Source organism: Stegostoma tigrinum, chromosome 20, assembly GCF_030684315.1.
Source record: "Stegostoma tigrinum isolate sSteTig4 chromosome 20, sSteTig4.hap1, whole genome shotgun sequence".
In the NCBI taxonomy this organism is placed as follows: domain Eukaryota; kingdom Metazoa; phylum Chordata; class Chondrichthyes; order Orectolobiformes; family Stegostomatidae; genus Stegostoma; species Stegostoma tigrinum.
Genome location: NC_081373.1, coordinates 10,270,841 through 10,287,704, shown reverse-complemented (window position 1 = coordinate 10,287,704; position 16,864 = coordinate 10,270,841). Strand labels below are relative to the sequence as shown.

The 16,864-nt window shown below is 48.1% G+C and overlaps 1 protein-coding gene across 3 annotated transcripts in view; it reads right to left on the bottom strand.

Annotated features, from left to right (window-relative positions):
- The window catches only part of loxl4 (lysyl oxidase-like 4), a 132,953-nt gene that overhangs the window by 39,149 nt on the left and 76,940 nt on the right, over positions 1-16,864 (bottom strand). For all 3 annotated transcript variants that reach the window (XM_048551018.2, XM_048551019.2, XM_059652996.1), the window contains exons 7-8: positions 16,381-16,564; positions 844-998 (exon numbers count right to left, since the gene is read on the bottom strand). In XM_048551018.2, the coding sequence (XP_048406975.2) occupies positions 844-998; positions 16,381-16,564 (339 nt within the window). The remainder of the gene's footprint in view (positions 1-843; positions 999-16,380; positions 16,565-16,864) is intronic.

Below are 16,864 nucleotides of genomic sequence, written 5' to 3'. Positions count from 1 at the left end.
CAGAAGGTCAGTACTGAGGAGTGCCGCACTGTTGAAGGGTCAGTGCTGAGGGAGTGCTGCATTATTAGAGGGCTAGTACTGAGGGAGTGCCGCACTGTCAGACAGTCAGTACTGAGGGAGTGCCGCACTGTCAGACGGTCAGTACTGAGGGAGTGCCGCACTGTCAGACGGTCAGTACTGAGGGAGTGCCGCATTGTCGGAGGGTCAGTACTGAGGGAGTGCTGCGCTGTCAGAGGGCCAGTGCTGAGAGAGTGCTGCACTGTCAGAAGGTCAGTGCTGAGGGAGTGCTGCACTGTCGGAGGGTCAGTGCTGAGCGAGTCCCGCACTGTTAGAGGGTCAGTGCTGTGGGAGTGCCACACTGTTGGGAGGTCAGTGCTGAGGGAGTCCCGCGCTGTTAGAGGGTCAGTGCTGAGGGAGGGTAGCACTGTCCGAAGGTCACAGGTGCAAACCCTGTTAGAAATGAATAGAGAGACAGACAAAGAGATGCATTTGTAAATACAGGCATGGAAGGTGATCAGTTAGTGAATCGAGGGTTATGGGAAAAGGCAGGAAAGTGGAGTTGAGGATTTTCGGCTCAGCCATGATCCAGTTTAATAGTTGTGCAGTCCTGATAGGCTGAAGAGTCTAATTTTGCTCTAGCGTTGTATGGTCCTATAGAATTACATCCGTTCCTCACAATGTTCTGCATAAGCTACATGCTAGCTCTGAGATGAGCTGAGGGAGTCATTGACATGTTACGCTGTCCTGAAGTCACATGGCAGCAGGAAACATTCAAAGGGAATATAAGTCACATGGTCAGTCACAAATGGGCCATTTGATCCAACAGGCGCCCTTTGATTTTACCTTATTCTTGAACCCCATGTGTGGAATATTGCATCGGACAGCTGCATCTTCTTCATGTTTGCAGTTGCCATTGTTCATGTCTCGGAAGCTGCAGTCCGTCAGGGATCTCTCGAATCCACTGCACGACACTTCATTCATATGGATAGGACCCACACCTGGAACAAGACACAAGGAGATCAGCATCACCCAGTTACATTCCAGAGGCTTGGACAATTCCCCAGGATTAGTGTGTTCAGATGCCCTCAGGCCGGAAGTTCAGGAAGCTGCATTTACCCTCAGGGAACAGGTGTCGAGACTGTGCCTGGGTCATGACGGCCCCCGATGCCCCTTCTCATCCGAACTACCTCATGCTGGGGGGAAAGCCATCTCAGCTAGAGTTATGGCTGATACACCCCCTTTAAACAAAGACAATGACAAATAAAAGGTGGGCCCCTGAAACTGAAAAACCAATAGGCACTTTTTACACTGCAGCCCCTACAGCAGATGGAAGATAAGCGAGATGGCTAGTTCAGTTGATTGGATGGCTGGTTTGCGATGGAAAGTAACGCTAATGTGAGTCCAATTCCTGTGCTGGCAGAGGTCACCATGCAGTGTCCCACCTTCTCAACCTCTCCCCGTGCCTCGTTCTTCAGGTTAAACTCACTACCGGTGCCCTATCACTCTCTCTCTTCCTCTCATGAGAGTCATAGAGCACGGACAGAGACTCTTCAATCCATCTTATCCATGCCGACCAGATATCCTGAACTGATCTAGTCCCATTTGGCACATATCCCTCTAAATTATTCATATACCCATCCAGATGCCTTTCAAATGTTGTAATTATACCAGCCTCCACCACTTCCTCTGGCAGCTCATTCCACACACTCACCACCCTCTGTGTTGAAAAGTTTCCCCTTAGGTCCATTTTAAATCTTTCCCCTCTTACCTTAAACCTACACCCTCTAGTTTTGGACTCTCCTACCATGGGGAGAAATGACCTTGGCTATTCACCCTGTCCATGCCCCTCATGATTTTATAAACCTCTATAAGGTCACCCATCCACCTCCAATGCTCCAGGGAGAATAGCCCCAGCCTCTCCCCCAAACCCTCCCAACCAGACAGACCATGGTGACTTTGCCTCACCAGGTTCAGAGGTCAAGATTGGAGGCAGAGATTAGGAGCAAATAAAGTCTCTTCACACAGCGAAGGGTTTAACTTTCCTCAAGGTCTGTACCTTCAATCAATTCTGATTTTTCACTGGGACAATATGGTGATTTGTCTTGTCTCTCCTATTCTTTTGAACCTCAATGGTGACCTGTACATGGATTTTGATGTTTAATTACCGAGTGGTATTATCACTGTGCTATTCATCCAGCAATCTTGGCACCAATCCCCACCTTGGTAGATGGTGGAATCTGAATTCAATAAAAATCTGGTAGCGAGAGTCTAGCGATGACTGTAAATCCGTTGCCGATCATTGAAAAAGCCCATCTGGATCACTAATGCTGTTTAGCGAAGGAAATTTGTCTTGCTGAAGATGGTCTAATGGACTCGAAACGTTATCTCTTTCTCTCTCCACAGATACTGCCAGATCTGCTGAGTTGCCCCAGCAATTTTAGTTTCAGTTTCAGATTTCCAGCTTCAGCAGTTCTTTGGTTTTATATTAAATGGCCATCGTACCTGGTCTGGCCCACCTGTGACTCCAAACCCACAGCAACGCGAGTGACTCTTAGGGGCTCACCACCACCTTCTCAAAGACAATTACAGAGGGGCATAAATCTTTGAAATTTGCGTCACAGGGAGACAGGGTGGTTAAGAAAGCATTCAGCATGCTTGCCTTCTTTGTTCAGAACTCTGAGTATAGGAGTTGGAATGGCATTTTGAGACTTATACAGAACATTGATGAGGCCTCTTCTCGGGCACTTTGTGCAGTTCTGGTCACCCTGTAATAGGAAGAATATTATTAAACTCGGGAGAGTCCAGAAAAGATTTACCAGGATGTTGCTAGGATTGGAGGGTTTCAGATACTCAAACAGACTGGACAGGCTGTGTCTTATTTCACTGGAGCACAGGAGGTTGAGGGGTGACCTTATAGAGGTGTGTAAAATCGGGTGAAAAGCAAGGGTCTCTTCCCCAAGGCTCAAAACTAGGGGCATATTTTGAAGGTGAGAGGATAAAGATGTAGAAATGATATGAAGGGCATTTTTTTTTTACAAAGAGAGCAGTGGAATGAACTGCCTGAGAAAGTAGTGAACGTGGGTACAGTTACAATGTTTAAAAGACATTTGGATAAATCCATGAATAAGAAATGTTTGAAGGAATTTGGGCCAAGTGCAGGCAGGTGGGACGAGTATGGTTTGGGAACATGGTTGGCTTGGACTGGTTGGACCCAAGGGTCTGTTTCTGTGCTGTGTGACCCTCTGACCCCTACTCCATGCAGCACTTGATTGGAAGCCACAGTGCGGATTCAGTGCTGAACCTCTGGAGTGAGAGTTGAGCTCACCAACAACTGATCCAGATGAGTGTTGCAGACGGGAGTCAAGCTGTTTGTATTCATACACAGCAATGAAAAGCTCAGGGGCAGAGTCTGTACAGGCTCTGGCAAACAGTAACTGCGCGCAGGCCAACACTGGACGAAGGAAATGACTGCACACAATTGTCTGCACAGAGGGCAGGAGTCTGTGTAACATGAGGAAAGGTAGCCGTCCTTCTGTCCCGCAAGATGGTAGGTTTATGTCACGGTGGTCAACTCTGTGTCAGGCATCACAAGCCTCTGTCTGGTCTCGTAGTATCTGGCTATCTGCTTCCTGGAGGAGGTCAGCAGCTTGAGAAGGTGCACAACTCACTGTCCTCCATTCCCTCTCCGCAGCGACCCAGAGCTTTTCCGTTCTGTCTCCATCCTCCGCTGTCCCTCACCACCATTGGTTTGCAGAGTTCACAGCTGTCGGAGATCCCTTCATACCTCACTTGCCAGTGCTTACAGTGAAGCTCTAGATGCCAAGGAGGTCATTGGGCAGTTGCTAATTCACTGTATTGCAGTTATTTTTTGTAAAATGGACATCACTCATCAATGACTAAAGCTGAGCCAACGCAGGGGCAGAGATAACGGGAGCTGCAGATGCTGGAGAATCCGAGATAACAAAGTGTGAAGCTGGATGAACACAGCAGGCCAAGCAGCATCTCAGGAGCACAAACGCTGACGTTTCGGGCCTAGACCCTTCGTCAGACAGGTCTGTTAAAGAAGAAAGTAGATATTTTTGACCAACCTTTTCAGGGACAATACAACACACCTCTGGAGCTGGTGGGGATTTGAATCTGTGCCTCCTGGTTCAGAGGTAGGGATACTAACAGTCCCCAGCGAAGCACGCGTGTGGATGGAATGAGCACGCTCCAGGACCTCTACTATTCCTGTCCAAGACATCCAAGGAGACATCTGAGAATGGCAACCATGTCTCAATCTTCCCCTTTCGCTGCCTTGACCAAAGTATTTGACTTGAGTGCACACATAGGCAAGCCCCAGCTTTGCTCAGGAAAGCGACCCCAGCTACACATTCTCACTGACAACTTGACACTCAGCAAAGTTCAACCCTCGATCCGATCAGCAAATAAATAAAAACAAAGTATTTGATCAACATGAACCACTCAAATTCACCACTTCATTAATTCTACATCAGTACAGGTTCAGAGTCCCAAAAGGGAGGGGAGCTGTAGTTTTTCAGTGGGATCCAGGAATGACTCAGAGGCAGTGATTGGCAACGAAAACATCCATTTATATAGGACCTTGAGGGTTAAAAGATCCCAAGGCATTGCACAGGAGCGGAGAGAGAGGACTGTGTGGGGCAACAAGGCAGAAATTAATTGGGATGAAATATATCCACAAGAGTCGCTCAGAGCACAGGCTGGAAATTGTGCCTGGGAACTGTCTGAATTTTTATGATTCAGCAGCTGGTCAGACACTAATAATGAATGAGTCATTGGGAAGCCACCGCTGGGCTTGTCATCACAGGAAAAATAGGAAGCACTTGAAACTTTTCCCAAGTGAAAAAATCTGACACTGTGTCAAATAAGGAGACTTTTGGACAGGTGACCAAAAAGAGGGAGGTTTTAAGAAGCTTCTGAATTAAGGAAGGAGACAGAGAAAGGGGGAGACAACAGCCAGACAGAGGAGGAGATACTGAAGAAATTACAGTGTAAGACTATCAGTCCACTCAACAAATCAGACACAGTGCATATGTGTGTGATAGAAATCAATGTAATAGCCTCTGTTTTCGATATGAGCAAGCAACCAAGTTCTACACAATGCTAATAGCTAGGAAAAACAGTGTCAACGGGCCACAGGGGAAACATTCACTTAATTCCACAAGTTAATTCATGGAAATGCTGTCTTCAGCTTTCTCTGCGACTCGGTCTCACTACCAGATGGCAATTTCAATATCTTCAGTCTCAGATGTTTCTCTGAGGTTTTCTATAACATAACTGTCTCGCAAATACTTGGAAAACATCCCAAATCTGGGCGATTGAGAGAAAGGGACATTCAGAGGTGGCCTCAGCGACTATCTATTAGAGAGAGAGAGAGCTCTGAATAACACAACTTGCATCATAGAGTCACTCAGGTCAAAGGCACAGAAAAAGACCCTTCGGCCCATCATGTCTGCGCCAATCAAAAACAAGCATGTATCGTACGTCCGTGACACCACCCACGCCCTCCACCTCCTCCAGGACTTCCAATTCCCTGGCCCCCAACACCTCATATTCACCATGGACGTCCAGTCCCTGTACACCTGCATTCCGCATGGAGATGGCCTCAAGGCCCTCCGCTTCTTCCTGTCCCGCAGGCCCGACCAGTCCCCCTCCACCGACACTCTCATCCGCCTAGCTGAACTCGTCCTCACACTCAACAACTTCTCTTTTGACTCCTCCCACTTCCTACAGACTAAGGGGGTGGCCATGGGCACCCGCATGGGCCCCAGCTATGCCTGCCTCTTTGTAGGTTATGTGGAACAGTCCCTCTTCCGCACCTACACAGGCCCCAAACCCCACCTCTTCCTCCGGTACATTGATGACTGTATCGGCACCGCCTCTTGCTCCCCAGAGGAGCTCGAACAGTTCATCCACTTCACCAACACCTTCCACCCCAACCTTCAGTTCACCTGGGCCATCTCCAGCACATCCCTCACCTTCCTGGACCTCTCAGTCTCCATCTCAGGCAACCAGCTTGTAACTGATGTCCATTTCAAGCCCACCGACTCCCACAGCTACCTAGATTACACCTCCTCCCACCCACCCTCCTGCAAAAATTCCATCCCCTATTCCCAATTCCTCCGCCTCCGCCGCATCTGCTCCCACGATAAGACATTCTACTCCCGCACATCCCAGATGTCCAAGCTCTTTAAGGATCGCAACTTCCCCCCACAGTGATCGAGAACGCCCTTGACCGCGTCTCCCGTATTTCCCGCAACACATCCCTCACACCCCGCCCCCGCCACAACCGCCCTAAGAGGATCCCCCTCGTTCTCACACACCACCCTACCAACCTCCGGATACAACGCATCATCCTCCGACACTTCCGCCATTTACAATCCGACCCCACCACCCAAGACATTTTTCCATCCCCACCCCTGTCTGGTTTCCGGAGAGACCACTCTCTCCGTGACTCCCTTGTTCGCTCCACACGGCCCTCCAACCCCACCACACCCGGCACCTTCCCCTGCAACCGCAGGAAATGCTACACTTGTCCCCACACCTCCTCCCTCACCCCTATCCCAGGCCGCAAGATGACATTCCACATTAAGCAGAGGTTCACCTGCACATCTGCCAATGTGGTATACTGCATCCACAGTACCCGGTGCGGCTTCCTCTACATTGGGGAAACCAAGCGGAGGCTTGGGGACCGCTTTGCAGAACACCTCCGCTCAGTTCGCAACAAACAACTGCACCTCCCAGTCGCAAACCATTTCCACTCCCCCTCCCATTCTCTAGATGACATGTCCATCATGGGCCTCCTGCACTGCCACAATGATGCCACCCGAAGGTTGCAGGAACAGCAACTCATATTCCGCCTGGGAACCCTGCAGCCATATGGTATCAATGTGGACTTCACCAGTTTCAAAATCTCCCCTTCCCCTACTGCATCCCTAAACCAGCCCAGTTCGTCCCCTCCCCCCACTGCACCACACAACCAGCCCAGCTCTTCCCCCCCACCCACTGCATCCCAAAACCAGTCCAACCTGTCTCTGCCTCCCTAACCGGTTCTTCCTCTCACCCATCCCTTCCTCCCACCCCAAGCCGCACCCCCATCTACCTACTAACCTCATCCCACCTCCTTGACCTGTCCGTCTTCCCTGGACTGACCTATCCCCTCCCTACCTCCCCACCTATACTCTCTCCACCTATCTTCTTTACTCTCCATCTTCGGTCCGCCTCCCCCTCTCTCCCTATTTATTCCAGTTCCCTCTCCCCATCCCCCTCTCTGATGAAGGGTCTAGGCCCGAAACGTTTGCTTTTGTGCTCCTGAGATGCTGCTTGGCCTGCTGTGTTCATCCAGCCTCACATTTTATTATCTTGGAATTCTCCAGCATCTGCAGTTCCCATTATCTCATGTATCGATTCCAGTTTCGTTCTCCAACACTTGGGCCAGAGCCTTGGGGAAAAGTTTGTTCCTGTGTACCCTGCCAATGTGCCTCATAATTTTACAGATCTCAATTACATAGCACCCTGCTCTCCTCTGCTCCAAGGAAACACAAGGAAACTTTCTGAAGAAGGGCCCCGACCCAAAACGTCAGCTTTCCTGCTCCTCTGATGCAGCCTGGCCTGCTGTGTTCCTCCAGCTCCACACCTTGTTATTTCAGATTCTCCAGCATTAGCAGTTCCTACTATCTCCCAGTCTGTCCATTCTCTTTTTAAGTGAAACTCTCTAGTCCAGGCAACCTCCCAGTAAATCTCCTCTCCACTCTCTCCAGTGCAATCACATCCCTCCTATAATGAAGACTGCAATACTGCCAAACCAACATTTTACACAATTCTCTTTCTTATGCTCTAAGCCTCAACTAATAAAGGCTAGAATCCCATATGCCTTCTTAGCCACTTTATCTACCTGTCCTGATAATTTAAGGGATTATCAGACCCTTCAGTCTTACAGGAGGTAGGAAGTGGGGAAATTTCCTACAGCTACTTTTCCTTCCCAGTGAAACTCACGAGTTTTCACCGAGGATGGTGTAAATCACTCCAAAAAGCCCCTTCACGACTCCCCCCACAAAGTGGGCTCATGCCAAACATTCTTTCCCTGTCACAAGGCAGGGGCCCGAAGATGGTAGGAGCTCGCCATGAAGGGCCAGGTTCAGAGGTAAGAAAGGAAATTCACATCACATTGGAGTCAAGCCCCCACTCTAGAGTATTCGGTACAAACTCCAACTGAAGCTCCCATGGTCGAACCTTCTGGAGACGATGGGGATTTTGGCCAGGGCTTGGAAATACCACCTCATCCCTTTTTTGGAAGGCCAACACCCATGATGCTCCATTCCATCTATCCAGACTGTGGGCTCTATTGAGCAGTGCACCATTGGGAAGTCCATTACCATAAGACGTAAGGAGCAGAGGTAGGCCATTCAGCCCATCGAGTTTGCTCTGCCATTCAAAGAAATCATAGCTGATCTGATAAACCTCAACTGCACTTCCCTGCCTTCTCCCCATAAACAAAAATTAAGGGATCCCCAAAGCTCCCGATTCCCAAACTGCTTAAGAATCTGTCTATCTTAGCTTCGAATATACTTAATGACCCAGACTCTATACCCTTGCGTGGTAAAGAGGATCACTATCCTCTGAGTGAAGAAATTGCTCCTCATCTCTGTCTTAAAGATGTGGTCCCTTATTCTGAGACGATGAGCTCTGATTGGTGGCCTTTACCAATACAACACGTACTGTTGGCCGGGGTCATTGTCGGACCATCCCCAGTGAGTGAAGCCAGTCGCAGGGCGGTGGTGGTGGGGGGGTCACTGGAGTGGGACTGGCAGTGTGCTTTCATTGGGCTTCCCCCTCGATCCCCGGAACCCCTGTGAATGGCTCTGAATGAGGGTTCCTGAGGTGGCATTTCATTTCCCTCGTGGAGCCTCAGATGGCCACAGGTAGCTAAGCTACCCAGGGCTCTTGTCTGCTGCACACTCAGTCAGGCAAAGGTGAAAGGAGCTGGATACTCCACTATTGCCCACCCAATTAAATCCCCCTACACTCAGCAAACACACACTGGGATGGTCAGAAGGTTCCAGCCCTAGCACCAGCACCGAAGGAGTGATGCACTGCCAACCACCACAGGAGGCTATAACGCACGGCCTAAAGGAAGAGGAGAAAGCTGTTTGGTCCCTTGGAACTGCTCTTACATCCCAATAGGATCATGGTTGATCCAACATTCCCCATGTCCACTTTCCTGGCCCTTCCCTGTAACTCTTGATTCTCTGACTAATGAAGAATCGATCCGTCTCAGCCTTAAATAAATACAAGGACTCTGCGGCAAGAAGTTCCAAAGACTCCAAACACTCTGAGAGGAAAAAAAAATCCTCCTCATCTCTGTCTTAAATTGGTGCCTCTTTATTTCTGAGACTGCGCCCTCTGGTCCTGGACTCCCCCATGAGGGGAAAGATCCTCTCAGCATCTACCTTGAGAACCCTCTTAATATCCTTTTGTTTTCAATGAGATCATCCCTCATTCTTCTAAATGCCAATGAGAAGGCCCAACCTGTCTCATCTTTGCTGTAAGACCCCCACAGTCCAAAGATGTGCAGGGTGGATGGATCGGCCATGCTAAATTGCCCATAGTTTCCCAGGGATGTTTAGACTAGGTGTGTTAGACATGGGGGAATGCAGGGTGAGGAGAATGGGTCTGGGTAGGATAGTCTTCAGAGGGGCAGTGTGGACCTGTTGGGCTGAATGGCCTGTTTCCACACTGTAGGTAGTCTATGAATCATGCCGTTTGTCATTTTAGAGTTGTGGCCTGGAAATAGGTGGTTGAAATGCGCTTCATAATCAGCGATGATTGAGGTAGAGCTGGGTTAGCATGCGAGCGAGCAGGAAATTAGTTAGGTGGTGGTTTAAATGCCGCAGAAACACCAGGAGCAGACCTATTTGGCAGAAACATGGAAGTGAAAGTCTCTCCTTCTTTAATTCAGCAGAGACAGAGAATCACACCTGAGACCTGCCTGATCTTTATGAGTCAGCAGCCATGCCAGTCCACACAATTACCCACTCAGTCATTCAGAAAGCCCTCAGGAACATTAAAAAAAAGACACGATTCCAAGTCTATCCCATGATGAAGAGTTGTATAGAATTCAGATGTGAGCAGATTAATTGAGTGTGATCAGAGGACAGGAGCACATGATTAACATAAATCGAGCGCAGTGAGATTAGAGGAGGAGGAAGCCGAAGAACATTTTTCTTGTTACTTTGAAGCCTTTCATATTTCTGCTTCATTGACCCTGCATCTCTGTGACCACTCAACTGGAGATGTGTGACTCACTGGGGAAGAAAGCACTAATGCTCAGGAATAAAGGTTATGGATGACAGGAGCAGCCTGTGGTTTCCTGGAGTATCTGAGTCATTTGAGAGGAATGCAGGCTAGCCCAGATGTGTTGATGGTAATTTTAATTTCCACATCAGTCCTGTTACATATTTTTGCCCTTGAGCAGACGTACAGGATGACAGCATTCAGCGACCGTCAGGATTTTGTTTAAGTTAGATCATGTGGAATAACCTCGTGTCATTTGATCTCTCGGTTTAAATTACTGCCTCTCCAACACACTCAGAAATGTTCCAATTAGGATTGCTGCTGCCTTCAGAGAATATTTTCCAAAGGAACGTTGATTATTTATCCCCTCATTCTTTGTTTGGTCTTGCAACAGGCCAACGTTGGGACAGTTTGCATAAAGCTCTGGCATTGGGAATGTGAGGAGACAAGATTTATCTGGTGGAGTGGGGAGAGGGAAGCAGGGTCTGCGGGAGGTGTCATAGAGTGAGAGAGGGAGTGAGGGTCTGCTGGAGGTGTCGGGGAGTGCGGAGAGGGAGTGAGGTTCTGCTGGAGGTGGCAGGGAGTGCAGAGAGGGAGTGAGGGTCTGCTGGAGAGTGTCGGTGAGTGAGAGAGGGAGTGAGGGTCTGCAGGAGAGTGTCGGGGAGTGCGGAGAGGGAGTGAGGGTCTGCTGGAGGTGTCGGGGAGTGCGGAGAGGGAGTGTGGGTCTGCTGGAGAGTGTCGGTGAGTGAGAGAGGGAGTGAGGGTCTGCAGGAGATGTCATGGAGTGGGGAGAGGGAGTGAGGGTCTGCTGGAGGTGTCGGGGAGTGGGGAGGGGGAGTGAGGGTCTGTGGGAGGTGCCGGGGAGTGAGGGGCTGTGGGAGGTATCAGGCTGTCCCTCCCCCTCATGTGTCCCTCTCATACCAATGTGCTGTAATTTAGCAAGTGGGAGTCACTGCTCCTACCCGGGTAACGTGGCTACCTGCTTCGTCACTCTACACTGGGTCCTAAAGCAAAGATTGAGCTCATACTCCTTTTGTACGACCAAGCCAGCTTTCTGGCAAAGCTTTGGCAGTGGGTGGATCGAGCGAAAATCTGAGGAGATTGGCCGTGTCAATCCCACTATGTTGTTCCACCCACATTTGGAGCTGTGGATGCTCAGGAAAGCTTGCTGTTAGAATGACAATCTACAGGAAATAGCGAACCAGCCAAGGTGTGGGGAAAGTATACAAATTAGCCTCTTCCTCCCTCTCTGCCTTCCAGTACAATTGCGGCTGTGGCTCCAACTACTCTTAGCTGTGAGCTCCCTCCATAACCCTCGACTCCCTCGCTGCTCGAATGGTGGAATAAAATTCCTGTTTGCCTTACAATTCATTCGCCTTGAGACTGTCTGAGAAATCAGTCGTGATTTAATTACAGCTCTGAGCTGCTTCATATAAAGCAGCATTGAAAACCTCCCACTAGCCAGTGTTCAGTCAACTGCCTGACTTGTTCTGTATCTGTGCTGGCATTTATTTGAAACATGGTTAAGGGGCCATCTGTAAATGTACAAATTACATAAGATTACTAAAATAAGGGGTCGTCTATAGAAAAAGTAAACTGATAGTTCTTTATTGCATTGCCAGAGCTTAAAGATTGCTGTAGAGTTACTGAATAAACCGGTAGGTGACCTCAAATTAATGCTGGCAACACAGACTGGGTTGCTATATACCGATGTAGCAAAGTGTACTAACAGGCGTGTTTCTATGGCAATGACAGGCATTATCCCAGCAATTATATATCTTGAAGGAATGCTATCCAATAAACAAAACATTATACTGAAAGAAAATCCACAGCCATCTATTTGGGAAAGGTTCTAATTGACCCGAAATAGATTACAGCTTTCAAATAAGCAGTTTTCTTTCAAATTGATGAGGTGTTGGGGCATGTTGCCAATTCCTGGAAAGCCAGACACTGGTCACATCACGCCAGTGGTGGCCAATAATCATGCAGAGGGTATAACGAGGTGACTATTATATAGTGAGTTAGTCTGACCTGGAACGCAGTGCGTGAACGGGCTGTGGAAACAGATTCAATCAAACTTTTGGATGAACATTTATTCACTCATGGGGTCACCAGCTGGACCAGCATTTGTTAGCCATCCCCAACTGCCCCCTTGAAGTGAGTAGTTTGTTGGATGATTTCATGGGGTAGTTAAGAGTCAAGTACAGCACTGTGGGTCTGCTGTCACATTTGGGTCAAGCAGTTAAGGGTGGCAGATTTCCTTCCCCAAGGGGCATAAGTGAACTGGGTTTTTACTTTGGAAACAATATTTGTGGTCCCTTCCCCTGACTGTATTTCAGATTTCCTATTTGACTTGAAATTCCATCAGCTGCTGCGGTGGGGTTTGAATCCTTTGACCACACAGCAGCAAGCTGGGCCTCTGTAAAACCTCTGTAAAATTCCCACTTTAGAAATAAATCCAGGCTGACTCCAAGCCAAAATACAAACAGGTTCTAAACGAGGCCTCACTCCTAACATGCACTGTCTGACCTAAAGTGCCTCCTCTTCTTTACACAGATAAAACTTTCAGTTCTTTCAGAGCAGTGACTTGAAAGAAATTCAGGGATTTACTTATACATAATTATTAATTAAAACCTTCTAATTAGTTAAAGATTTGGCAGGATCTTAGATAGTAGGAACTGCAGATGCTGGAGAATCTGAGATACCAACATGTTGCGCTGGATGGACACAGCAGGCCAAGCAGCATCAGAGGAGCAGGAAGGCTGGCGTTTCGGGCCTAGGATCTAGTCCCCTTACCCAGAAGTACTGTACCCCCACCCTAACCCCTCCTCACCCTGTCCCCTCACCCAGGAACACTGTACACCCACCCTAATCCCTCCTCACCCTGTCCCCTCACCCAGGAACACTGTACACCCACCCTAATCCCTCCTCACCCTGTCCCCTCACCCAGAAAGGCTGTAACCCCACCCTAACTCATCCTCACCCTGCCCTCCTCACCCAGGAACACAGTACCCCCACCCTAACCCATCCTCACGCTGTCTCCTGACCCTCTCGCTATAGCTCTCTATCTCTTTCTCAAACCCTCGAACCCTGGCAACGTCTTTGTGAATCTTTTCTGAACACTTTCAAGTTTCACAACATCCTTCCTATAGCAGAGAGATCAGAATTGCACACAGTATTCCAACAGTGGCCTCACCAATATCCTGAACAACTGAAACATGTTGTTACAACTCCCATGCTCAATGTACTCATCAATGAAGGCATGCATACCGAACCTATCCTTTCAGTTCAGCCTCAACTCTCCTTGTATGGTTCAGTGCTATTTTTAATTAACAACACTCCTGCACAGAGCCAGGAGATGTTTCAGTAGGTTTAAGGTGCTATATAAATGCTAATTATTGACCCCTGGGCTGCTTCGATGACATGGGTAAATCTGGTTTAAATGAAGTGCAACAACTTGCATTTAAATCATGTCTTCACTGCAGCAATGTGCATCATGGGGAGTAGAGTCATGGAGTTATACAGCACAAAAAACAAACCGTGGGTATTTCGTAATTCGCAACATTGCAGTGCAAGATCCTTTGGGGAAGAGTGACCATAATACAATAGAATTCTTCATTAAGATGGAGAGTGATACAATTAAATCCGAAACAAGGATCCCGAACTTGAAGAAAGCTAACTTTGATGGTATGAGGCATGCATTGGCTAGAATAACTGGCCAGGGATATTTCAGAGGTTGATGGAGGATGGGCAATGGCAGACATTTAAAGAACATATGGATGAACTTCAACATCTGTACATCCCTGCCTGATGTAAGAGTAAAACAGGGAAGGTGGCTTAGCCATCGCTAACACGGGGAATGAGGAGCAGTGTTAAAGGAGGCATATAAATTGATCGGAAAAAGAAGCAAACCTGAGGACTGGGAGAAATTTAAAATTCAGCAGAGGAGGACAAAGTGTTTAATTTGGAAGGGCAAAATAGGATATGTAAGTAAACTTGTAGAAAACATAAAAACTGACTGCAAAAGCTTCTATAGATACACAAAGACAAAAAGCCTGGTGAAGACAAATGTAGGTCCCTTGAAGTTAGAATCAGGTGAATTTTTAAGGGACAACAAAGAGACGGGAGAGCAGTTGAACAAATACTTTGGATCTGTCTTCGCTCAGGAGGACACAAATAACCGTCAGGAAATGCTAGGGAACAGAGGGCCAAGCATAAAGGAGGAACTGAAGGAAATCCTTATTAGTCAGGAAATGCTACTGGGGATATTGATGGGATTAAAAGCCAATAAATCCCCAGGGCTCGGTGCTCTGCATCCCAAAGTACTTAAGGAAGTTGCCCCTAGAAATGACAGATGCAGTGGTGATCATTTTCCAGCATTCTGTGGAGTCTGAAAGAGTGCCAATGGGTTGGAGGGTAGCTAATATAACCCCACTCTTTAGAAGAGGAAGGAGAGAAAGTGGGGAATTGTAGGCTGGTTAGTTTGACATCAATAAATGCTGGAGTCAGTAATTAAGGATGTAATAACACAGCATTTGGAAAGGAGTGACAGAATCAGTCCTAGTCAGCATGGATTCACTAAAGGATCATCATGTTTGACAAAATTCTGGAATTTGTTGAGCATGTGACCAGTAGAGTGGACAAGGGTGAATCAGCAGCTGTTGTGTATCTGGACTTTCGAAAGGCTTTTGACAAGGTTCCACAGGACAAGTAAAGCAATTCGAGGTAGAGTATTGACATGGTTAGGGAACTGGGTGGCAGACAGGAAGCAGAGAGTGAGAATAAATGGGTCCTTTTCAGAGTGGAAGGCAGTGATGAGCGGGGTATCGCAGGGTTCAGTGCTAGGACCCCAGCTGTTCACAATATACAGGAACAATTTGGATGAAGGAATTGAATGGGGAAGAATGTTCCCGATGCTGGGGAAGTCCAGAAATAGGGGTCACACTCTATGAACAAAAGGTAAGCCATTTGAGACTGTGATGAGGTAGCATTTCTTCACTCAGTGAGATGTGAACCTGTGGAATTCTCTCCCACAGGAAGCTGTTGGGGCTACTTCATTAGATATATTCAAGAGGGAGCTGGTTGTGGCTCTTGTAGCTTAAGGGATCAAGGGATATGGGGAGTGCGGGAGTGGGATACTGAAACTGTATGATCAACCATATTGTATTGAATTGTTGTACAGGCTTGAAGGGCTGAATGGCCTACTCCTGCACCTAGTTTCTACGGTTATTTGGCCAAACTCATCATGTAAACCAGCTTTCCTAAACTGAACTAGTCCCATTTGCCAGCATTTGGCCCACATCCATCTAAACCCTTCCAGATGTACCCATCCAGATGCCTTTCAAATGTTGTAATTGTGCCAGCCCCCACCAGCTCCTCTGGCAGCTCATTCCATACACACACCCACCCTCTGTGTGAACAAGTTGCCCCTTAGGTCCCTTTTACATCTTTCTCCTCTCACACTAAAAACTATGCCCTCTAGTTTTGGATTCCCCTACCCCAGAGAAAAGACATTGTCTATTCACCCTATCCATGCCCGGCACTGATTTTATAAACTTCTATAAGATCATCCCTCAGCCTCCAACACTCCAGGTAAAAAGGTTCCAACCTATTCAACCTCTCTCTATAACTCAAATCGCTCAGCCTCCATAACATCGTTGTAAATCTTTGTCGTATCCTTTCTAGTTTAGCAACAGATTTCCTATCGCAGGGTGACCTGTGCCGTATGAGGCGATACTAGGAACCAAAAGTTTGGTCAAAGACATTTCAAGAACATCTTAAAGGAATGGAGAGAATGGGAGAGACGGAGAGAGGAGGTAAAGGGCAGCTGGGTGGACAGCTCTCCCAAAGAGCTAGTACAGCAATGATGGGCTGGATGGCCTCATTTTGCACTGCATCTTGACAGTTTAATCTCAAGACGGTCGCAGGCAGTGGACATCAGTTCAGACCAGGGATGGGGGGGGGATCCAAACCAAGAACGAGAATGGTAAATTGGGAATCTCTCCAGAATGGGAGGCAAACCCCGACGGTATTTTGGTGATCCGCATTTCTCTGGGTGACACTGACCTTGACCGAGGCGAGCTCCAGTCAGCGCCTCCCTGGCTGAGCCATAACCCAGCTCGCGGCACACGACGCTGGCAGACAGAAGGTTCCATCGGTCGTCGCAGACCGTCCCCCATTTACCGTTTTTCAGAACCTCCACTCTCCCTTCGCCAGTCTGTGCTCCACCCTTTAACCTCACCAGTGGTTGCTGTGAGACAAACAAACATGGATTATATATATTAAAATAATGGTTACTGGCAGCTAAAACAGCATTAGCGTGTCCTTCAGTTTCATAGACTCTGTCCACTGTGGAAGCAGGCCATTCAGCCCATCAGGTCCACTTCAACCCTCCGAAGAACATCCCACCCAGATCCACTCTACTACTGTATCCTTGCATTCCCCATGGCTAATACACCTACCCTACACATCCCTGGACACTACGGGGCAATTTAGCATGGCTAATCCACCTAGCTTGCACATCTTTGGACGTGGGAGGAAACCGGAGCAC